General features: G+C 40.2%; 1 protein-coding gene and 1 pseudogene across 4 annotated transcripts in view; both read right to left on the bottom strand.

The window, feature by feature from the left end:
• Window positions 1-5,531, bottom strand: part of trip4 (thyroid hormone receptor interactor 4) — a 99,801-nt gene extending 94,270 nt beyond the window's left edge. Inside the window, exons 1-2 of one of the 4 annotated variants that reach the window (XM_059516432.1) lie at window positions 5,389-5,531; window positions 4,675-4,850 (exon numbers count right to left, since the gene is read on the bottom strand). In XM_059516432.1, the coding sequence (XP_059372415.1) occupies window positions 4,675-4,850; window positions 5,389-5,468 (256 nt within the window). In that variant the 5' untranslated portion in view covers window positions 5,469-5,531. The remainder of the gene's footprint in view (window positions 1-4,674; window positions 4,851-5,388) is intronic. The other 3 variants (XM_059516439.1, XM_059516448.1, XM_059516457.1) reach the window with 3 other exon arrangements.
• A 1,400-nt stretch (window positions 5,532-6,931) lies between these two features.
• Window positions 6,932-25,255, bottom strand: part of LOC132110066 (NLR family CARD domain-containing protein 3-like) — a 34,538-nt pseudogene continuing 16,214 nt past the window's right edge.

Here is a 25,255-nt window from a genome sequence, read left to right as displayed (position 1 = left end):
TGAAACACCTGATTAATTTATTTTAAAATTTTGCAGTTTGTCCTCAAATAAAAATAACATATGTTAAATTACACTGTGTTCATTGTTGTTCTACAACCAAACTTGAATGTTTTCTGAAAATACAATGTCTTTCCTATTAACCCACATCCAAATAACAATATAATACAATACAATATTTTTTTCAGGGAACCATATATATATATATATACCAACCACAGTGTACCCCATCTGTAATACTGGTCACTTCTTTTCTACACTACTGTACATCTGCAGTGAAGCGATATTGTAATTTAGTTGCTTAAATGCTCAGTACTAGTACCTAGCATTGGTAACAGAAGTGGGTTGGTGTTTGTATATCAGTTCTAACACTGCTATTATGAGGTATCACTATATATCATCATTCTGTTTTCTTTATATTAATAGATTATATGATATCAAGGGGAATGTCTATACTTAAAAATCCTGGGTGTTGTGACACTGTTTTTGCTTTTAGATCAACAAATAATAACCCGAAGTCTTGATAATGTCATGCATAAGACTTTTTTTTCCTGTCCTGGACTCGGTCTTGACTCGGACTCGAACTTTTTTGGACTCGGTCTTGTCTTGGACTCGAACCTCTTTGGACTCGGTCTTGACTTGGACTCGACTAGTCCTGGTCTTGGACTTGTCTTGGACTCGACAAAGGTGGTCTTGACTACAGCCCTGCTTTGTGGTGCTCACAAACAGGCAGCATTGCTAATTAGGGATGGGCGTTTTCTGCAAATATAAAATTTTGAATATTTGAGCTCACAAAAAAACGAATATTCGAATATTCGTTTATTTAAATTAAGTTTAATGAGACAGACATTATTTTTCAGCAACATTTATTGTTTCCGTCATTTTGAACAAGCTTACACACAACTCGGCCGGCACATGACCGACCTTCAACGTTGAAATATGGTTGAAATAAGGTCAGTTGTGATTTCAACGTTGAAACAACGTTGATTCAGCTTTTAAAGCTGAACGGTCATGATACCTATCCTAAAATCTAAAGGTATATGTTATCATCATTAGCAAAAATAAAAATAAATACATTTCGCTGCTTTATCACGCTGAAACAATTCCTATTGGTAGTTTTATTTTATTACTTTGATCATGATTGGTTAATCTGGCTGTCATTCAGGAAACTGGACATTGAATCGTTTCGCGCCTTCTGAATTTGAAAATATGACCGTTAATATTGTCTTTCTGTGAGTGAGGCTGAGGTGGCTGACTGTGAGCTGCTGCTCGTTGTAACTGTTTGGTCAGTCCCGAATTATTTTATATTTGCCTGTTATTTATTTATTCATATTTATTTTTTGAGCGAATTTGAGTCGTGTCATGTCAATGGAGAACAAAAACTGTAATGTGAACACAAGAAGGGTCAGATGTGTTCTGCGAGGTCCTGCAAACATACTGGCAAAATGAGGTAAGAAAATCGCTATCTTTATTATCTTTTGAAAATAGTAAAGTATAACGTTACCAGAGTTTACAAATGGGTAACTTAAAGGACCTGTAACCTGCAGAAGATAAATAGATACCTGTGTGTGTATTTTTGTATTGCTTTATCACATGCTCAAGTTAGATGCTCATCTGTTGTTGTGTTGCTGGTAAATTGTGTTAATGTCTGTCTTTTAGATATTTTTCCAGATTTTCCTTATATGAATGTACAATTTAAATGAATTTATGAAAATGAATTTAAAAATGAATTAGGATTGTTTAAAGCAGTGGTTCTCAGTGTCAGGCCCGCTCTAGTGGTTACACAGGGTTATCACTAAATTAAATATGCACGTCAATACATTTTAATTTAATCTTTGAGTAAGGTTTTTTTTTTTTTTTTTTTTTACATTTAAGTACAGTACAGTTATGTTACTTTTGTTATAACACATTTTAAACTTTAAGTCTTTCATTTATGTTACCTGTATGTAAGCACAGTCCAGTGTTGAAATTTAATGTTGGTCATTATGGTGGAACTTAGAAAGACAAATATTTTCTGAAGTGGTAATTGGTATAAAAAGTTTGAGATCCACTGGTTTAAAGAAATGCTATAAATTAAATCCTGCTTTTTAAGAACTTTTCAGTAAACCATTTCCTCTTTCTCCTTGTAGAGTCATTAAGGATCCAGCTTGTTCTTGAAACATTGGTAAGAAATCAAGTCACTTCTGTTTAATAAACATGTACTTAATTTGATTTTACTTATTTTACTACACTGTATTGCTAGGGTTCTGATTAAAACAGTGTAACTGGGGGCTCTGAAAACACTGCTTTTGAATTATTTGTTAATATTGTAAACTTTCATCTGAATTCATTAAATAAGTGTTTAATGAATAGTGTTGTGCACTTTGTTTCCAACCACCCTGTTATAGATTTTTATCCTTTATCCTGTACAGTGTTGATCTAAATGCAAACTAGGATCTAATTGAACATACAATTGTGTATTTATACATGGTGCACGGTACAACGGTGAAACAACGTCGTGTTATGAAAGTCGATTCACTTTTTAAAATTAACACCTCATTCAACGTTAATCCAAGGTCTCCAGAACGACCGTAATTCACCCATGATGAAGCGAAGATGGTGAAACAGCGTCGCGATTTCAACAGTAAATCAACGTCGTGATTTCAACATTGATCCAATTTGCAAAATCGAAAGGTAATTCAACGTTGTTTCAACGTTGAAATGCCGGCTGGGAATAAGCTTGAACATTACACATCGTGTTTTGTAGCTGAAAACCTTTAACAATGTGTGCAAACAAACAAAAGTACAGATTAAAAGCAAAAAAAAGAAAAGAAAAAAAAAAGTGAACAAAGAAAAAACGTAAAGCAGCCTGCAGCAATTGTATTAGCTATTGTAGAACGTAGCCTACACTTAACTTTGAAACTTTTAAACTGTCAGCAGATCTTTTTTGCTTTTTTTCTATCGTTTTACATGTTCTTGTTAAGAAATACGGGCATGTAAACATGATCGGGGGAAAGTCGGCTCGTTAGTCTGTTAACTCATTAGTCTGTTAACAATAAGGCCGGCTGCGGAGAAAACGCGCTCTGACGGCACAGACGTTGTCGGGACTCACAAATAACGGTAAGTTTTGTGAAGCGCTTCGTGTTTTCGTTTCACCACTGAATGGGATCCTCATCTGGTGCAATACATGGCTCCAGCAAGAATTGTTCCCACTCGTCTCGGCTGGACTCTCTGTAATCATCGCTGGAGAACTGGCTCAGCCTTTTCCAACGAGTGGGCATTGCATCCACTTTATCGTTGATGATGCACCACTCGCGTCAAGGAAAATGTTCTGATAATATTCAAAAAAAGTTTTATTTTCTTACTTCACTCATGTTTTCATCGAGAAACCTGAGATGTTTGTGCCGAGGGTCTAGGGCAGACGCGAGAAGAGGAGTTTTCACTGCATTCTCCAAGTTAGCGGTGTTTATTCGTTGCTTGAGAGATGCCGCGACCATGTTCTTGAATTCGGTCACTTTCTGTGATTCTCCACGCCATATTTGAAGTACTGTAGAAGACCGCAGTTCTTTTAGGGGGCGTTCACATATCGCGTCTTTTGCATGCTCAAGTTCGTTATTTCCAATGTAGGCGCGCGGTATGCGCGCTCATAATGGAAGCGACACGCCCATTTTTTCCAGGCGCGTCCGCACCGCATCGAGTTAAAAACATCTAAACTTTTCATAATGCCGCAAGCACACCGCAGGTCATGTGACAAGAACTAAACACTCAGCTTCATCCTTTCCCGTAACGTTGAAAGCTCAGCCAAGATGAAGGAACAGCTGATCATAGCTGTATATGGATTTCCATTTTGAAATAAATTTAGTAGCAGAGCTACTGAAAGCGATTTTTTGTGTTGCAAATCCATTTATCCTTTGCTGAAATTTCCACGTCTTCATGGAGAGAGCGCGTCATTGTTGCTTAGCAACGGCATTCGCCTCAGGAGCGCTTCTGCCCGAGCGCTTTGGAAAGAAAAAGAAAGCAGCACGCCTAGCGTTTTACAAGCGTTTTTAGGCGCGATATGTGAACGGCCCCTTATGCATTCATTAATTATTTTTTTGCTTGCATACATCTTTAAATATGCCGTGGAGAATCACAGAAAGTGACCAAATTACGTTTTATTGTGATTTATTTTATTTTTTTTGTGAAATTCAAATATCATTTTTATTTATCGAATAATTAGAGCAGAATGAATATTCGAATGTTCAATTATCCGTGCACACCCCTATGCTAATCGACAAGAAATAGTAGTAGAACCAATCTGGAACCAACTATTTTTTTTGAACTGTTTGAAAACATGTAAATGATGTTTGTTTCTTCACTGTAACAGGCTATGACAAAAATGGAAAGTTGCACAGTGATGCCCCAGTGTGTGTGTGTGTGTGTGTGTGTGTGTGTGTGTGTGTATGATTTGCAACATTTTGAACAATGAACACATTATTAAGTGCAATTATGACAAATATGAGTCAAAGCATATCAAATACTGAGACAAACATAAGAATAACAATTAAAGAAAAAACATTAGCATTTTGATAATTATATAGCATTATACTGCTGTCTTTGTGTGCTCCCGTATTTCAGCTTTTCCATAAGCACCTCATATAGTATCCTTAGTTCTTACCAGTGTCTGTATTCACATTAAAAACACCAGTCCATATTTACCCAAGATTGCCTCTTTCTTAAAGACGCCCTCTTGACCATCAGGCGCGTGCATCTGACACCTCTGCCATCTCTGCACCAGCTCATCCACAAAATCCTTCTGGTTTCCCTCTGTTCCTTGTAAGAGATCTCCAACATACTCCACAATTTCATCAGCATTGTCAATAGATAGGATGTACCTGAAAACACAGATACTTTACAAATTTTTTACTCATAAAGACCCTTAAAAAAAAAAAAAAAAATTATATATATATATATATATATTCTGTTTGAATATGAGATGGACAAACACACCCATCACAAACTCCAAATAATCTACTGTCAGTTGTGTATTTATTAATCACCTCACCACATACATTTCTTACACATTAGCGGTATTTTGTTACATTAATATATCTTTCCATATGGTCATGTCAATGTAGTGGTAGTATGACACTTTGGGACTAAATCTCATAATGATGTAACAAGGCGTTTACATTAGTATTTCTTAAAGCGCGATGGAAATATAATGGTATTAAAAAAAAAAAACGTGCCAACGTCATAATTTTGTACAAAAGAGATTTGCACACCAAGCTATTCCTTCTCTTGTTGTATTTATTCCCTTCTTACTTTAAGTCCACATTTTCTGGCTTGGCAGTTCTGTTATTTATACTTTAAATCATTTCTACAAATGACCACAGATTCCACACAATTCATCCTCTATTAAAATGTACTTACCGTACAATGTCGTCGCTTGCCTCCAATCCAAAACTATGCTTTAACTTATCAACAGTCCATCGAAGCAAAGACTCAGCCATGATGAAGTTAGTAAAACTGTTAAACACAGACACTGTCGTCACCTGAAAGCTGTCAGCTTTTGCTTTTGACTCATACGGTTGAAATAGCTTCCGGGAGACGTGTTTCATAATAATAGTCTCCATAGACACAATCTTTACTCTTGCTGATCAGGTACAATCTAAAAATGCTTATACAAGAGAACCATTTAAATATTCAATTAAAAGGCTATGCAAGTTTACCTAATCAAACGCAAATTATTGTCCCTACCGCCACTGAAGTTTAATGAACGTATCATATGACAACTGTTACTTTTCTCAACGCTGGTCATGATGGACCAATCACAGATGTTTGCGCTTGCGATATTATTATGATTTTGTCATTTGGATTGCGATGTTATGAGCATGATTATAATTTAAATGATTGTCGAAGATGTTGAAGAAAGAAAAAACAAGATGTTTCTGCCTACTATTTTTATATATAAAAACTATTTGAAATATATTTTATATTTCAAAAGTCGCAATTTATATGTATGCAATGTATGTATTTTTTTTTTTTTTTGCAAAAATGTATATTATGTGCCAATAAAATTATATATTATGTTTTATTTTACATGAGCAACATTCATGTTTCCTTAATTATGATGGTAACAATTTATTTAATGTCACTAAAATATAATGAAATACATAAATAAAAAAATACAATGTAGAAGTTACAAACTGGAGCAACACAACTTTAATATAAACTTGCAAAAAGAAAAGAACACCATAACATTTACAATTTTTAAACCTAAATCAGAACAGGAAGTTAATACATTACCGAACGGAAAAAGATGCAGTGATTAACCAGGAAAAAAACAAACAAAAAAACAAAATCAAGAGCACAAACTGTTTTAAGCGTAAGAAGTCAAACGTTCAGCAGGAACACACATTCACTTAACAGATCATAATAACATGCTACTATGTGATTGCTTTTCTCTGTCATTTTAAAACATTTATTTCCTCAATAGTATTGCATTTAAGTATAACTAAACGAATAACTAAAATAAATGCAACTGATTTCTTTCTGTTTGACGTGCATATATTAAACAATGCTTAGCTGGCTTACTATAAGGGTCACCCGTTATGCAAATCTGAAATACAAGCTTGAAGTTTTCATTTATATATAAACACACACACAGTTATTTACAAAATATAACAGTATGTTTTGCACTGGAAGTAAAGTACAAAGAAATTATAATAATGTGACATCAGTTACGGACATATCACACTAACATAATAAATAAATAATTTAAGCATATTTTAGCACATAGGTGTCAAACTCGCTCCTGGAGGGCCACAGTCCTGCAGTGTTCAGCTTAAACCTGTTCCAACACACCTACAGTACCTTTAGTTTTCAGATAATCCTGAAGACCATGATTAGCTGGTTCAGGTGTGTTTAATTAGAGTTGGAGCTGAACTCTCATAGTTTATTTCCTCCACAGGCTGTATTTGTCAGACACATCTACTTCACAGCTTCTGTATTTAACATAAACACACTGAAGATCCACTGTCAACCCCAACACCAAACCCTGCATAGAGGGGCTCAGTAAATGTGGAGTGGAAGGTGTAAATGTGGATCATTTGACCAGTTTCAGAGGAAACACTGTAAAAAGACAAAGAGCCAGCTGGCTGATCTAGATACACTCCTATTATGTTAGAACATAATGAGGGTGCAGGTATGTCAGTTCTTGCATTATTATGCCTGGCATAGTAATTTTTACCAGAGCAGACCAGACTCCAGGACTTTTTATTGAGTCCAAACCTGCAGTCGCTTCCTCCTTTCCTGTTGATACCTTGATATGTGACTGCTATGTGACTCCAGCCACTCCATTCAGCCTCCCAGTAACAGCGTCCAGTCAGGCTCTCTCTACACAGAACCTGCTCGTAGTGCTCAAATCTTTCTGGATGATCAGGATATTGCTGCTCCTCCTCCAAATATGTTGCTTTTTTGTTGTTCTCAGATAGAATGAGATGAGTGTTTACTGTGTTTCGATCAAATGTGAGAACACAGGCATCTGAAGCGAGATTAAACATAAATGTTGTCATATGGTCATAGGATGTCATTAGGGCATTGGATTTAGCTTTGGATTATAAGGCACAGTTCTTCTATGGCTGCTGCAAAATTTATGTTATAAAAACACAATAATGAATTGAAAATATACTGTAGATATGCATGCAGTCTGCTTGTCAGGGAGAGAACCTACATTTCCGCAGTCCTGGTGTGATGCTGAAGGACTCTCCATGGTCAAAACTAAGCAGAACAGAAAAGGCATGTAAAAATGGTCTTAGAAAAACAGATATAGATACATAATGGGAGTCCTGAAATGTATGTTTTACTGATTAAATAAGGAGCATTTATTAATTAGCGCTATAATGGCATTAAAATGGGTTTGTGTTTTTTTTTGTGGCCTGTGCACAATGTTAGTATTATAAACTGTTGTTAACAATAACTGTTGTGGCTGTTATAGTTCAGGTACAGTTTCTTTCAATGAATTGTCCAGCCAGATATTTTATCGAAATTCACTTGTGAGGAAGTCTTGACAGCATACTACATCTCTATATAAGCATAATCATTATCTATATAATTTAAACTCTGTGTAAAGTAATGTAATATCTGGTAACACCATAGGAGTAATTTGCGAGTGGGACATGTCCCCAACACTTTCTGCCAGGGTCGATATTGTCCCTACCACTTTTTGAAAGTAATTGAAAAATATCTTGTGAAAGGTATGTATTAAAGGGAAAACAAGATCAACAAATCATTCTTCATAATCTAGTAAAAGGGTGAAAAAAAAACATTTGACTCCTTATGCATGCATAACTCATGCAATGAAATGACATGATATGCAGCTGTCGCACTTTTCGTAATGTCATTATAGCATTTTATTTAAAAAATGGAGCAATTCCTTGTGCTAAATAGGCCTGCCCTCTACTATAGATTATTAATTTATTAATTGATTAATATAATAATATATTAACCATACTTTAATAGGCTATAGGCATTCTGCCCTCAAACTCGCGCATAAAGCAATTGCCTAAAAACACCGGCAAAGTGATTATGAACATGTCAGGGGTAAAAGAAGACATTAGAATTTTTTATTAATAAACTAGTGCTTTCTGAGTCAGTGTCTGTGGAAAGATGAGATTGCCAACGCTGACTCACCATCTCCACATGGACGTGCCTTTAATAGAAATGCACCTTTTCATACAGACTACAAAATTAAAGAATAGCCCATTAAAAAAATTGAGTGTGTGAGCTGTCCTTATATTTATATTATTATTCATATAAAATTGTATCTATTTTATAATTCATTTATGTATGTGTATTGGTTATATTTAGGCTACTATTAATTGCAGGTCTCCAGACTGTGACCGATTAAATTTTGTGAGCCCTCGCACTGGCGCAATCACCGTGTTGTTCAACGCATAAGAGCTGCCATTTCCATTGCATATGAGAAACATCAAACGACAACTCGTTTGAACTACGCAGCGCATCGAATGTAGAGCCTGGTTTATACTCGCCACTTCAGCAGGAGCACGAAGGTGCGCACAGCAAAAATGATGCGAATATTGATGGTTTTCACGCTAAAGTAAAGTAAAAGACCACTTCTTAAACCAGAAAAGGTGAACATGTTGGTATTCTTGTGGGGGGAAAACATGCAAGCACTGTCACCGGCATCATGTTTAGAATTACTTTTCTTTTTGTTTTGTTTTCAATTTAAAAAAGCTTATATTAAATGCTTATATAAAAAAGCTTATATAAAATGCTGTATACCCCACGTTGGCTATGGAGGCTCTTTTCAAATTTCTTTTATTTTTATTTGATTCCTCAGGGTTTGCTAAATGCTCTGTAATTTATTAGTCATTATATATGGTATATAGCCTAATACAGCATCTAGTGTAGGCAGGCTTATGCCATGCCTCATCTTATTCATTTTTGTTAATATGTGTATATGTGTAACCAAAAATGCACATAAACTAGACAAAATGACTGGCAACATGGGTACTATTTTCTCTAATACATTAGAAGCTGTTGCCCCCATCAAATTGAAAAAGGTTAGAGAAACACATACTGTGCCATGGTATAACAGTAATACCCACTCTCTCGAGAAAGAAGCTCCTAGTCTTTTAGCGCAAATGGAGAAAACTTAAATTGGAAGTTTTTAGAATTGTGTGGAAAAACAGCATGTCCAGCTATAGACAGGCCCTAAAAACTGACAGGGCCAAGCATATCCATAAACTCATTGAAAATAACCAAAACAATCCAAGGTTTTTATTTAGCACAGTGGCTAGATTAACAAATAACCAGACACCACCTGATTTACAACTATAGGACAGGAAGATCTAAATAAACTTATCACTGTATCTAAACCAACAACATGTTTATTAGATCCTGTACCCACTAAATTACTGAAAGAGTTGTTACCTGTAGCCAAAGAACCGCTTCTCAATATTATTAACTTATCGTTATCTTTAGGTCATGTCCCAAAACCATTCAAGCTGGCGGTTATTAAGCCTCTTATTAAGAAACCACAACTAGATCCTAGTGAACTGGCAAATTATCGGTCCCTTTCAAATCTCAAAATTTTAGAAAAAGTTGTGTCTGCACAATTTGTCACAATGCTGAAGGAGAGAGAGAGGACTCAATTGCGATGGCTTTAATAAACTCAAATCTTCACAGGGTAAAATAACAGAGGCTGTCGCAAAGCGACGTTTCAAACTGAAGTGTCTCTCTACTAAACAAAGGAGGGTTGTCAGTCTGCAGGTGATATAGGCTCCCGGGAGAGCAGAGAATGGGTCCGGGTGAGCCGATGGAGAAAGCCAGCAACAGTCAACTCACGTCAGCAGGACGCTGGGTAGAAGAGAGGTTTGTCAAGGTTTTGCACTGTCAATTTGTTTTATGTTTGTTTCTTGTGTCTAATGTCAGCACATGGCCTTGTTAGTTTTTTAGATCATTCTCTTAAGTTGGTTAAATTGGTAATTTCTTATTTTGTTACTTTACTTTTATTAGTTCATTGGTTTATATTCTTTGTCTTGGATTTAACTTGTTTTTGTGGAGCTTTGTCCTGTCTAGTCTTGTGTTCGAGTTCCTGACCTGTCCCAATGTGTCCTGCCCTGGTTCTACCAGCCTGGCATCTGGTCTGTCTCCAGAGTCCGTGGTCAACAAGTTTCTGAGCTCTGCTCTATGGTGCCTTGTGTGGCTTTCTCTATCAGCCTGGTCTTGCTGCCCCCTCTGTTGCCCAAGTATTCTGCCAGTTGTTTCCTGAAGCCTTCCCTAGCTTCCCTAGTTTATTGTGTTCCTGTTGTGGTATCTGTTGTGCACTTCACTACCTATTGTATCAGTCTGTCTTGTCAATAAAACCTTGTTATCTCACTGCAATTGGGTCCTCCTTCCCAGATCCCTGACAAGGTTAGCGAGGTTTCAATAAGCACAAGACACGACGTGATAAGGCAGGGGAGAACACCCAGGATCAGGAGCATATGCGAACATGAGGTAATAATCTGGCGGAGAACAAAGGGGAGAGAAGGCTAAGAGTAGACGGTCTAATCAGAGAAAGCAGGTGCGGAAAGAAGGAAGAATGAGAGACAGCTGTGAGTGATAATGAGATGAGTGGAAGAGTGTGTGAAGGAGACTAACCAGAAGAGGGAGGAAGAGACCGGAGGATACCCGGTTCATGACACAATTGTGCTCCTTCCTGCAAAAGAATTATCTCTATGAAGAATTTCAGGTTTCAGGTCCAGCCATAGCACAGAAACTGCACTTGTTAAAATTACAAATGACTTGTTTCTTGCGTCAGATCAAGGCTGCATCTCATTGCTAGTTTTACATGCTCTTGGTGCTGCATTAGACACCATAGATCATGACATACTCCTAGATCAATTACAAAACTATACAGGTATTCCAGGGCAGGCTCTAAGATGGTTTAGATCCTACCTGTCCGATCGCTACCATTTTGTTTATTTAAATGAGGAGTCATCTCATTTATCACCAGTAAAACATGGAGTGCAACAAGGATCTGTCCTAGGTCCTCTGCTATTTTCAATATACATGTTGCCCCTTGGTAAAATTATTAGAAAATACGGGATTAGTTACCACTGTTATGAGTGTGCTAAAAATGTATAAGATTGGATGACCAATAAATTTCTCCTATTAAATTCGGATAAGACCGAGATATTATTATTATTGGACCAAAAAATAGTACACAGAATATAGTAGACTAAAGTTTGCAACTAGACGGATGTACTGTTACTTCCTCTGCAGTCAAAATGCTGGGTGTTATATTAGACAGCAACCATAATTCCCATGTTACAAAAACAGCATTCTCCCATCTTAGAAACATTGCCAAGCAACAAAACATGTTACCTGCTTCTGGTCCAGTAAAACTTGTTCATGCATTCATGACCTCTAGACTGGACTATTGTAATGGACTTCTACAGTGAGTCCAAAATGCAGCGGCTAGAGTTCTTACCAGGTCAAGAAAATATGATCATATTGCCCCAATTTAACAGTCTCTGCACTGGCTACCTATTAAGTTCTATATCAGTTACAAATTATTATTACTTACCTATAAGATCCTAAATGGTTTAGCTCCTGCGTACCTAACTAGCCTTATACCATGCTACAATCCATCATGCTACTTAAGGTCACAAAACGCTGGACTTTTGGTAGTTCCTAGGATAACAAAGTCCACTAAAGGAGGTAGAGCTTTTTCACTTTTGGCTCCCAAACTCTGGCATAGCCTTCCTGATAACATTCAGGGTTCAGACAATCTCTCTGTTTAAATCTAGATTAAAAACACATCTCTTTCACCAAGCATTCAAATAATTTGTGACTGCAGTTGTATCTGATCAAATGCACATTATTATTCTTTAGTTTAGGGTTAAACTAATTAATTTTACTTTGCTGGAACAGCTGCTACACTATTTATGTCTCTATTTGTTTCTCTGTTTTGTCATGGGATTTATATTATGTCTTGTATTAATTTTTCTGAAAATTCCTATCATATGCACATAAACTGACAGTCACCACTGATAAGCTACAACTAAATGTAGTAGAGATTAACATTTCTGTAAAGTTGCTTTGCAGTGATTTGCATCATAAAAAGTGCAATTCAACTTGAATTGAATTAAATAAAAATTTTGTAAGCTAGTTTGTCATTGAATCTTACTGTTTTATTGTTGTTGTGCATTTTAATAAAAAATAACAATGAATAAATTTTTTTAGTCTTAAAAGGTGAAAGCTGTATAGATGTAAGCGAAACAGACAATTATCTTTTATTGTAAAACCTAACAAGATCGCAAAATCAAAAGTGAAAGCATCTGAAGTTGGGCTTATAAAATAGAAAAAAAGAGGATCTCCTGTTCACAAAATTCAAATCACAAATAATACAGTTTGAAAAAAGAACAGTTTGAATGTTAACCACTTTCATTAACATATAATTATAAACTATGATTAAAGTTCATCACCATGCATTTATAACAGCGGTTCCAGTCCTCGTGCCTCCCCTGCTCTGCACATTTTGTATTTTTCTCTTATGGCTTCAGACGTTTATTCTATTCAAATGTAAGTGCCTTGTGAAGTGAACATCACAGGATATTCCACAATGATTCCAGTTCTAAGAGAACGTATATGTTTCAATTAAAGTACATTGAAGTGTGCTAGATGTGAATTTAAATTGTATTTATTTATAAAGGTATATGGAGTCACACTTGTCTGTGTGTGAAGACATTGCACAGTGCAAATCCATGAATGAATGTTCAGAAGTGAAGTCAACTTCAACAAATTTCCCCTGCTCATGGAGTAGAGGGCAATGAACACTGTGTAGGGACCATATCAATCGGAATACAGTTCATGCCCGGAGCTCACGTTTAACGAGTTGATTATCTGAATCAGGTGTGTTAACAAAGAAAGAGGTGCGAAATATGCAGAGCTGGGGGTCACAATTACTGGAATTGAGAACTGCTGGATTAATAGCATATTCTAGCAAAAAAAAAAAAAAAAAACTCAGAAAGTTAGTCGCAAAAGAACAACCAGTGGGAAGAATGAGTCTGGAGCCCTGAATTGCCCAGCTCCCCTGTCAATGATCTAGCACCCCCTCAGCACCTGTGTTCAATATTCTCTGGCGCCGCCCCGGTACATAAATAAATACATCAATGTATTTTTGAAAAGCGAAAAGTACGTTTTTCCAACTGTAAAAATGTCCCCATGTAAATTATGTTATAAATTAAAAAAAAAAAAAAATGTGTCCCCACCACTAATCAAAACAAAGTTACGCCACTGGGTAACACATTGTTTGACTAAGCAGACATCAACATTTTGGGGGTAAAATATCTCTTGGCACAAAAACTTTGTATGTAAAAGGTTTGTGTAGTCATTAGGCTGCTGGACTCATTGCATATGCTTGCTCAAAATAAAACACAATGAAATAATAATTTAATAGAATGCTTTTTTATTTTTTTAAATCATCGACATGACAATCAACACTTCCCATGTTGAAGTTCTTCGTGATTTAACTACTCACTTTTACCACTGGTGTTCTACTTCCAGTGTAAGTACATTTGAGGGCCTGCGAGAATTGATTCTCACTGAGCAGTTTAAAAGTATTGTTCCAGAAAATATTGCCACCTATATTAATGAGAACAAGCCTAGGACGTCTGGGGAGGCTGCAGTGTTAGCTGACGATTTTGTGGTAATGCACAAAAATAGGGTTGGTGACTATAGATTGAACAGGGATAGGAATTGTAGTGAGGATTGTTGGAGAACGAATTTTTGTAAATCTAATTTATTAAAAACAGATGTAATAAATGTACCTCCAAGAGCTTTTCCTGATTCTGTGTGTCTTTATTGTTTTGAAGAAGGGCATTGGAAAAAAGAATGTCCTGTCCTCAAACGTAACCAAATGTGTGGTAAGGGTTTCATAAGATCGCAAAATGTTTCATCTCCGGTATTATTGACTGATTTTGTTCATCCTGAGCTTTGTCCTGGTGAGAAACCGTTGCAAGTTGTCCCGGTGGATGAATGTTTGCTTGGATTAAACCTGAGTTATATTCTGTTTGTGATGGAGGAGTTTGTTACATTGCCAGGGGAGCTGAGATTGTACGGTAAATGTAAATGAAAATTATTTTGCTTGACACTGGTGCTTCCGAATCCTTCATTTTAGAGTCTTCACTACCTTTTTTCACAGCGTTAAGTTTGGGAAAGAGTGTGTTGGTTCAGGGAATACCATTTACGTGCATGTATGTTCTGCTGCATAAGGTATAGATATTGCAGTCTGAATTGGTGAACTTATGTGGTCTTTTTGGGTAAGTTACAGTCTAGTTAAGGTTTTAGCCCTAATGAGCTGTTTTTTGGGCACAAAATTCTTCGTCCTTTAGCTTTTTTAGATGACTGCATGAAAGGAAAAGAGCCTGCGATAAGCCTGTTGAACAATGTTAGAGGGTTTAGGTGGAGTTTTTTTTTTATTTGGTGTGGCAAGCTGCACAAGAGAATTTGGAGAAAAAACGGGAAAATGAAGCGTTTATTTGATTGGGGATCTGAAATGCGTTTTCTCCAGGCTGAAATTAGTTTTCTCCAGGCGATAAGGTCCTGGTATTATTGCCTATGCCTGCATCACCCTTTTGGGCCAAATTCTCGGGTTAGGGTTAGGATTATCTTGAAATATCTTATTTCCACACCGTTTGAATGAAATGTGAGCAGCTTTCATGTTAACCTGTTAAAGCCATATTTCTCTCGTGATAGAGTAGATTCTAAGACTTCGGCTGTACTAACAGCTTCCGAGGGGGATGGGATCCCACCTGGGGAAAAGGAGGAGGTTGAAGCTCCTGCAGATTGTGTGTTGCAAACTAGATTGACAAATACAGAAACGCTGTGTAATTTGGAAAATTTAATGAGTTACTTGTCTACTATCCAGCAGGGGGGATTAATAAAGGCATGAATGTTCAGCTTTGTTTGGTGGTATTCCATCACGTACTCATCTTATTGAACATCTTGTAAATGGGGGTTACGTGTTGCCATTCGTCAACCTTTTTATTGTAGGCCAATTGTGAGAAAAAAGGTGTTAGAGGCTGAGGTTCAGTATTTACTGGACAATGGTTTAGCAAAAGCATCTTGCTCCAATTGGGCTTCTCCATGTCTACTTTTAAAAACATCAGATAACTCTTATAGATTTTACACAGATTACTGAAAGATAAATAAGATCACTAAGCCTGCTCCCTTCCCTGGGTTGAGGATTGCTTAGACCAAGTAGGTGCCACTAAATTCGTCAGTAAATTTGACCTGTTGAAAAAAGTGACGTGACATTCAGCCAAGTATGGTGACCCATACTCGGAATTTGTGCTCTGCATTTAACCCATCCGAAGTGCACACACACAGAGCAGTGAACACACACACACTGTGAGCACACACCCGGAGCAGTGGGCAGCCATTTATGCTGCGGCGCCAGGGGAGCAGTTGGGAGTTCGATGCCTTGCTCAAGGGCACCTAAGTCGTGGTATTGAAGGTGGAGAGAGAACTGTACATGCACTCCCCCCACCCACAATTCCTGCCAGCCCGGGACTCGAACTCACAACCTTTCGATTGGAAGTCCGACTCTCTAACCATTAGGCCACGACTTCCGAAAGGATACTTGCAGGTGCCATTAACATCTTGGGCCCAAGAGTTCACAGCCTTTATTACGTCTTGCGGATTATATTCTTACTCTTAGAAATGCGCCAGTGACGTTTCAGAGATTGATGAACCAGGTTGTTTCAGGACTGTGCCAGATGATGAACCAGGTTGTTTGTGCTTTGTTTTCTCGTCTAGCTGAGGCTCAACATACTGTCAATTTAGCCAAATGTGAGTTTGCGATGGCAACTGTGGTCTACTTGGGAAGTGAGGTGGGACGTGGTAGCATGCGTATGTTGCAAGTGAAAATACATGCTATCAAGCGATTCCCTATTCCGCTATGGAAATAGAAATCATGCGTTTTCTGGGTATGGCGGGGTATTACCGGGGGTTTTGCCACAATTTTTTATCTGTTGTGAGCACACAGACTAATTTGTTGAGAGCATCTGTTAAGTTCGTTTGGTCCCCTGGTTGGAAATGTAAAGCTTTTGCTCTCTTATACTTCAACAATCTAAACTAAAACAAGCAATCTTAGCAGTGCCGCAGTTCAATAAACCTTTTGTGGTTCAAGTGGAAACTTGATGGTTTTGATCACCCAGTAGGTTATTTTTTGCACAAATTCAATTCTTATCAAGAAAGTTATTCGGTTATTGAAAATGAAGAAATTGCTTTGATATGGGCCCTTCAATATTTCAATGTGTATGTAGGGGGAGGGGCTCAAATTGTTGTTTATACAGATCACAACCAGTTGACTTTTCTGCGATCGTTGCAGAGCCCAAGTCAGCAATTGATGAGGTGGGTTTTGTTTTTGCAAACCTATAATCTGCAAATTAATCATATTTGAGGCACAGACAATGAAGAATACCAATATTTGGTATTGCTCTTTTGCTTTTTTTCTTCCTACTCCTTAAAAGTGCTTCTAGGATCCAGATTGCTGGAGTGTGGCAGAAATGGGATATGGGTACGCTGAATGGGGATGACTGTTATCTTACTAATTGTGTTTTGACCTTAGGAAACTTAGAGGGGCAGTAGTGATGTTGTAATAATGGTAATAATATTAGTAGGGGGAAAGATAATTCGAAGTATTTAAATTGGTTATGGGTTTAAGAAAAAAAGTTGGGGTGTTATGTCCCAGTGAGTGCTGAGCCTGTGTTTTTTATTTTTTATTTTTGGTTTGCAGGTATACGGGTTACTAGTGGGTGTTTCTTTCAACCGGAGGTGATAACGCTAACCGGACCAGCTGCTTTCTCTTTTGTTTCATTGTTTATTTTGTTTGCATATAGTTTAGACCTTGAGCTCACAGTCCACCGCCATGCACACTTACATCACTGAATTACATTAATACTGACTACTTACTGTTGGAATTAGGGCTGTAGCTATCAAATATTTTAGTAATCGAGTATTCTAGCAAAAATTCCATCGATTAATCGAGTAATCGGATAAAATGCGTTTTTGCTTAATTAAAGTGCAATATTAATAATGCAAGAGAAAAAAAAGACTCCTGGGTCTCTTAAAATGAATAACTAAGTTTCCTTTTTTAGAAAAAAAATAATTTTATTTTTTTAAATGCATAGAATGCAATGCATACATCAAAAATAAACATTTAATTATTACCCATTGTTTCTCTGTCTGTACTTGTACTGTGAACAATGACGATAAAGTTGACAGATGAATTAAGTGCATTTAAGTGCCATTCAGTTGGGGTTTAAAATAAAGCATTTTCTGAGATGCACATTAAACATTAAACAAATAAAACATTTATTTAATATATCTTTTAATTATTGAAAATTAAGCAAACTTAACTTTTTGGTAAACAAAGGGGATTTACTATTAAAAATAAATCATGGAAGAAATGTTGTGTGATTAAACCTTAAAAAAAATGTTTGATTTTTTTTTTTTTGTAGTAGGCTATGTACATTCTGCTGAACAAAAGTAATAGATATCTGGCAAATAACTGTCTTTAAACCGGACTTTTATTGAGACGCGCTTCTGCGCCATTCATTAACACAGACAGGCAGAACATGCAGGAATCATATTTAAATAGACTGTTCTGGCTTAATATTTACAGATATTATTCCATATCGTGATTTGATGTAAGTGCAATGACCTATTTTTGATTAATTCATTCAAAACTTGGCAAATTCCTTGCCATTCCACGTTAAACTGTAAATTCCATTTTTATGACTGGATTCCGCGATTCCCTCTGAGTTTTCTGCATCACGGAAATCATAGGGCCCTAGTTGTGGTGTGCCAACTCTATCTTGCAATGGGCACACGCCACAACATTCTCTTTACATTTGCACGCGCCCCCAAATCAAAACACTGCTGAGTCCTTGCAGTATGAGATCTCGGACGAAATCATTGCGAAAGAACCTGACGTGAGATTTAAAATAAATTAAAAGAGGCTTCGAGGCAGAGGAATTTGCCTCGATCATTTTTTGTAATCGAGTTACTCTAGGAATCGTTTCAGCCCTAGTTGGAAGAACTTTGTTAATTATGCTGTTAAACAAATTTCATTGCTATTTGCTGGTCCGTGTTGGCTCTTGGCCATTGTTGCAACTTGGAGCCGTTTGTAACATTTACATTATAACATATACACATCTCAACAACATAATTTTAGGTCCACATACTTGAGTTTCTCCAGTTTGCACTTTGGATGGTTCAGTTGATCAGAGAGCATCTTTACTCCGGAGTGTCCAGGGTAATTGTAGCTGAGATCCAGCTCTTTCAGGTATAAGGGGTTGGAACTCAGAGCCGAGGCCAGACAACAACAGCCTTTCTCTGTCACCATAAAGCCAGATAATCTACAAACATGCATATCAACAATCAGATAATCTACAAACACAAATTGTGTTTAGTACAGTTTAGGACACTAAAGTGTGATACTTTATAGACAGTATTAGACAAGATGCTATCAAAAATGAATTGTGTCTTTTAGGGCTGGGCGGTATGATGGTATATATCATTACTGCTGTATAAAATGTTAACCGTAACATATTTTTATTCTGTGTATACCGTGACATGTAAATAAATAACTCAACGTTTTACACTTGATTTAATGTTTTTTAAATACTATGTGAACGGTTACAAATTTTTTGAGACCTCAGTTTCTCTAGTTGACAGTTCGTACTCTTCAGTCCATCTGAGAGAAGCTTCACTCCTGAATCCTGCAAGTCATTGTTACTCAGGTCCAGCTCTCTCAGGAAGGAGTTTGATGATTGTAGAGCTGAGGCCACAATTTCACAGGATTTATCAGTGAGATTACAATCAGCAAGACTATAAGAGAGCAAAACACAATTCAAATTAGATCTACAAACAACTGCATAAGGTAGTTCAAATATAAGTCGAATAATAGCCTGTATCTCACTAGACCACTCAAAACAACTTGATAATGGTCAAGGTCGGCACATATATTGACTGTTTATCTTCAAATAAAACTCCCGTGTCAACTCTTTCTGATTTTCAGTAGTAGGGCTGCCCCCTATTAGTCAAGGAGAAGATTCTTGGTCAGCCAAAATTTGTTAGTTGCTTAGTCGCAGGAAAAAAAATCCACAGGAAGTGGTGAGGTCACACAGTCCGTGATAGACAAAACATTTTGTGCTAAGAAAGTACATCCAAATGGTTACTATCATTCATCGACCACAAATATGGCTTATCATCTGAAATATGTAAGTTGTAGCAAATTTATATGGCCGCTCAATCTACTGTTAACCTAGAAAAAATGTGTGCTATTCAAGTGTCTGAACAGTAGCACGCTCACAGCATGACAGATGGAGGCGTCATTGCAGTCACTTGCTCTTAATGGGTTAGTTCACCCAAAAATGAGCATTATGCCATATATTACTCACCCTCAAGGCATCCTAGGTATATATGACTTTCTTATTTCAGACAAATCCAGTCTGAGTTATATTAAAAATTGTTCTGGCTATTCTAAGCTCTATCATTGTACGTAGTCAGTGGGTGTTGCAGTTAAACAGTCCAAAAGAAGTGAAATAAAAAGCTCCCATCCATAAAAAAAGTGTCTCACACGGCTCAGGGGGTGAACAAAGGTCTCCTGTAGCAAATCGTTGCATTTTTGTAGGAAAAATATCCATATTCAAAACATAATAATCACTTTAATCTAGCTTGCACCAACAGTTGTACAACAAAGCAGCTCCGGGCTGATGACATATGAGGTCAGGATTGCGCATGCGCCGGTGAGTCTTGTGAAAACCTATGTTCCCTTTCGAGAGTACTCTCGTACTGCGTAAGCTAGCTTACGCTATGGGAAAAGGTCCCCTTTTCTCGAGAATATGAAGCCAAAAATTATCCTTAATTTTTAAATAATGTAAAACGCAGTGCTGCAGCACAGCAGACCTAAGCGAAGCGGCTCGCGCGCTTATTGGCTGTGCTGTGGCAACTGCAGCAACCTATGGTGAGGCGGCGGAGAGGAACGAACGCGCCAAAATAGGCGTGGCTGGAACTATATAAGCCACCGCTTCGCCATAGGGATCAGATTTCATCTCCTTCAGCGATCTCACCTGCACTTCGCTGTCTTCTCCGGAGAAGCCTCTACACGCCGTCGAAAAGCCTCTCAGCGGGATAGCACTGCAACGCAGCTCTGAGGACGTCGGCTCGTGCTTCATCTCGACGCCGCCTTCAGCACTCGCTTCCTGCTGCGCCATCCGGCGTGACTATATCCTTTATAAAGCTAGTGTGTTTGCTGCTGCATCACACTTTTTTCACCAAAATTCGAGGCGTTGTTTCAAATGCCTCGGGCCTGCGCTTCCTGCCGAGGCCCTCTGCCCAGCGAGGACCGCCACATCCTCTGTGTCTCCTGCCTGGGCCGCGAGCATGCTGAGAACGCACTCTCCAAGGGCGGCTGTCCTGAGTGCGACAACATGGCTATATCGACCCTGCGGGCTCGGTTAGCTCAAACCAGCCACGATGCTCCACCCGCTCCGCCTCTTCTCTCTCAAGTGCCGCGTAAGAAACGCCGCGATCAGAGAATGCCTGAGCACACTGCTACACGCGAGCTCACGCCGGAACACTCCCCGTGTGCCTCGCCCGCTCTCTCTCCTTCGCCTGTCCTCTTCGTGGACGAGCAGCGCCAGTCTCTGCTCACCAGCGCCCCCTTCTCCTTCGGAGCGCCTGAGGCGGAAGAGGACAGACACGACAGCCTTTCTCTCGCCGCGTCCAGTAGTGAGGAATGGTCGGGCTCCATTGCGGACCCCCCCCCCCCTCTACAGCCCCCAGCTGCACCGGACAACGCGCTGATATCGACGCGGAGCTTACTCGCGTGCTTACAAGGGCTGTCAGCGACCTTCAGCTCGACTGGTCTCCTCCAGACGAGCCCGCTAAAAGCAGGCTGGACGAATGGTTTCTTGCAGGGGCGCCCTTCGGCCCCTCCGCAAAGAAACGCCCCCTTCTTCCCGGAAGTTCACGATGAACTCACGAAGTCGTGGAAAGCCCCATTCTCCGCACGCTTGAAAACTTCTGTCTCGTCAGCGCTCTCCTCTGTCGACGGCGCCCGAGACCATGGTTACGAGAGTCTCCCCCCTCTCGAGGAGGCAATTGCTGCACACCTCTGCCCGCCCTCAGCCGCAGGATGGCGGTCGAAGCCTGTGCATCCATCCAAACCGTGCCGCACCACCTCAGCTCTCGCTGGCCGAGCATACACCTCCGCTGGTCAAGCTGCTTCGGCTCTACACACCATGGCTGTGCTGCAGGTTTTTCAGGCCAGACTTCTCCGTAACCTGGACGAGTCTGCCCCAGATACCTATGACTTTAAAGATCTCCGCAGCGCTACTGATCTAGCCCTGCGTGCGACAAAGACCACAGCACAAGCGATCGGCCGAAGCATGGCAAGCCTCGCTGTTTTAGAGCGACACCTCTGGCTCACGCTCACGGAGATGAAAGATGCCGACAAATCCGCCTTTCTTGACTCTCCTATCTCGCCTTCCGGCCTCTTTGGCCAGTCGGTTAAGGGTTTCGCTGAACGCTTCACTGAGGCTCAGAAGACGTCACAAGCAATGAGACACTTCCTGCCGAAACGCTCTAGCTCTGCTGCGGGACGCCGTAGAAATGCGCCGCCCCCTCAGATCTCGAAGCCATCGCAGCCAGACTTACAGTCTCGCCCAGCGACCAAAACCCAGCACCGCTCTCGCTCTACGAGCCGCAAACCACCAGAGAGACGGGGACCTCGGCCCAGGATTGTGCTGAACCCCGAGCCTCCGAAGCCCTCCTGACCTTCGTGCTGAAAAGACCGTGGTTAAGTCCCGCTGCGGCCGGACCACCACACAAGAAACCTCACATACTTCCTCCAATCCCCTCACTAAAGGCGGTTGGAGATGTCTATACTGCAGTAAACGAGCCTGTTACAATGCACGCACGCCTGCACACAAACGCTGTTTTCACGGCGACCTCAATAAAAGCACAAAAAGAGCTTTTTCTATGTAGGCAGTGTGCCCACTACACAGTACGCACCCCTACATGTATACACACTCCCCCAAGTGTCACAAAAACACACTCGGGTCCCCTTTCATGCCCACCTTCCCGCTCGCGCCGGAGGTGCTCTAAATGTAGCGCGCGTGCCCACTTCTCAGTGCGCAACCCTACAAATAAGCGCTGTCACCACAGTGTCCCAAGCACAGCATACTCGAGCTACTGGTCCCCTCATAACAGGCGGCCAGTGCCCGAAGCACATTCAACCCATAGCCGCACGAGTAGCTGCATGGCAGGCCATCCCCGGCATATCAAATTGGGTTTTGAATATAATAAAACGAGGTTACTCGCTCCAGTTCGCTCGCAGACCGCCGCGCTTTCGCGCCGTGGTCGAAACGAAAGTGAAAAGCGAAATGACACACGTCCTTCGCGCCGAACTGATAAACCTTCTTGCAAAAGGGGCGATAGAAACTGTCCCCCCTGCGCAGCGCGAGTCAGGCTTTTACAGCCGCTACTTCCTCGTACCAAAAAAGGATGGCGGTCTCAGACTAGAGGTCTTCACAGTGCACCCGAGACCCGTCGACCCCGGACCCGACCCGGGACCCGTACGGGTTCGGGTCTATATTTTAAATCATCAGCCGGGTCCGGGTCGGGTCCGAATCTATTACCTCGGGTCCCGGGTCTGTTTAAAATTGTGTGTAATACCCATGCGATCGGAGTCATTGGACTCGGAGTCGGAGAACACCCGGCCATGATCAAAGACTGCTTGTGTTTTTTGTAACTTGCAACTTGTAAAATTAGGAAAAGAAAAGAGGGAGCCAAAAAAAGTGATCTCTCTCTCTGCTTTTAGAAGCAGAGCGCGCAGATTCAGAGTTAATACAAGTGCACGCACGGTATTAATGCTTGCAGACTTGACACACTCATATTTAATATATTTCAAATCAGCAACACAATCTGAGGTGGACTGTCACATGAATGTTTTCTATGACGCTCAAACTGCGTTAAAGCATTTTAGGTTGATACAGCTAGCACGCATGTGCAGTCTCGAGCGCATTTCATGTTTCTATGGCAACCAGTGAGGGACACTTCGACCGCCAAACCGCGTTTTACATTTTCTCCCATTTTTATAATATTATAAATGAACCGTTTAATCTTAAAGTTTTAGTCATTCAGATTCAGACTCGATGCAGAGCAGAGAGCACAGAGATCAGATGATAGCAAATAAATAACGTCAGCGGCCATGGCATTGCACGAGCGATCGTTATTATAGTTCAAAAGGGCAAACAGTGGAAGTTATTATGCGAATTAACTCGAGTCAGAATGTACATGTGCACAGTAGCATTTGTCATCCGTCACCGTGACATCAAGTGGACTTTTGAAACTGAAATAATGAGTGGATTCAGCTTGGACTTGGAATAACGAGAGGAATAACATGAATAAATTTCTTGTCGGAGGATTGTAATGCATCACAGGCAGTCAGGTACAAGGAGGAGAGACTATGGCTCTTTAAATTAGGTAAGACAAAAAGCTGTATTTTTCGCAACAGGTTTATTGATTTGTAATAGCAATTTATGGTGGAATATGTGAACGTCGGGTCCAGTCGGGTCTGTGTCTTCCCGGCGGGTTCGGGTCCAGATTTCAAATAATATACGGGTCTGGGTCGGGTCCGGGTAGGCATTTCTCGGATCTACACGGGTCCGGGTCCAGCTTTTGAAATATTAGACGGGTCCGGGTCGGTTCGGTGTAGTACATTACGGGTCTCTTTCGGGTTCGGGCACGAATTTTTGGACCCGTGAAGACCTCTATCTCAGACCCATCCTAGATCTCAGACGTTTGAACAAAGCGCTTATGGCGCGATCGTTCAAAATGTTAACTACCAAACAAATACTCGCGCAAATTCGCCCGAGGGATTGGTTTTTCTCAGTGGATCTGAAAGACGCTTACTTTCACATTCAAATAGCACCTCATCACAGGCCATTCTTGAGATTCGCCTTCGAGGGGCAGACTTATCAGTACATGGTTCTTCCATTCGGCCTCTCCGTAGCGCCCCGTACGTTTACACGGTGCATGGATGCCGCTCTCGCACCCCTGAGAATGCGGGGAGTGCGAGTATTGAACTACCTCGACGACTGGCTAGTTTTAGCCCATTCCGAGGAACTACTGACGACACACAGATCCTGGATCCTCAGCCATTTAGAATGCCTGGGTCTCACGATCAACACTGTCAAGAGTGCTCTGTCTCCCAGCCAGAGGATTTCCTTTTTGGGGATAGACATAGACTTTGTGACGTGTACAGCGCGTCTGACGTCACAGCGCGCTCTCACTATTCAGCATCTAGCCGTGTCGTTCAAAGCCGGGTCTCTTTACCCGCTCAAACGATTTCAAGAAATGCTAGGTCTGATGGCATCAGCCTCTGCGGCTCTCAAACTGGGCCTGCTGCGCATGCGCCCACTACAACGCTAGCTGAGAGACCGTGTTCCAGCGCGCGCCTGGATTTCCGGCCGCGCGCGCATCAAGGTGACCCACGGCTGCATCACAGCTCTGGCCCCTTGGAAAATAGCCAACTGGTATCAGTTAGGCGTAAGCACGGGCGCTGTCTCGAAATGGAAAGTAGTCTCGACAGATGCATCCAACCTCGGTTGGGGCGCCCTGTACGAGGGCAGGTCTGCCTCCGGCCTCTGGTCGAGCCCGGAGCGACTGTTACACATAAACTGTCTGGAGATGATAGCGGTCGAACTATCCC

The sequence above is a fragment of the Carassius carassius genome, chromosome 2, assembly GCF_963082965.1.
Source record: "Carassius carassius chromosome 2, fCarCar2.1, whole genome shotgun sequence".
NCBI classification, from domain to species: domain Eukaryota; kingdom Metazoa; phylum Chordata; class Actinopteri; order Cypriniformes; family Cyprinidae; genus Carassius; species Carassius carassius.
Note: the sequence above shows the minus strand (reverse complement) of the source record. Positions and strands in the feature narration are given on the sequence as shown.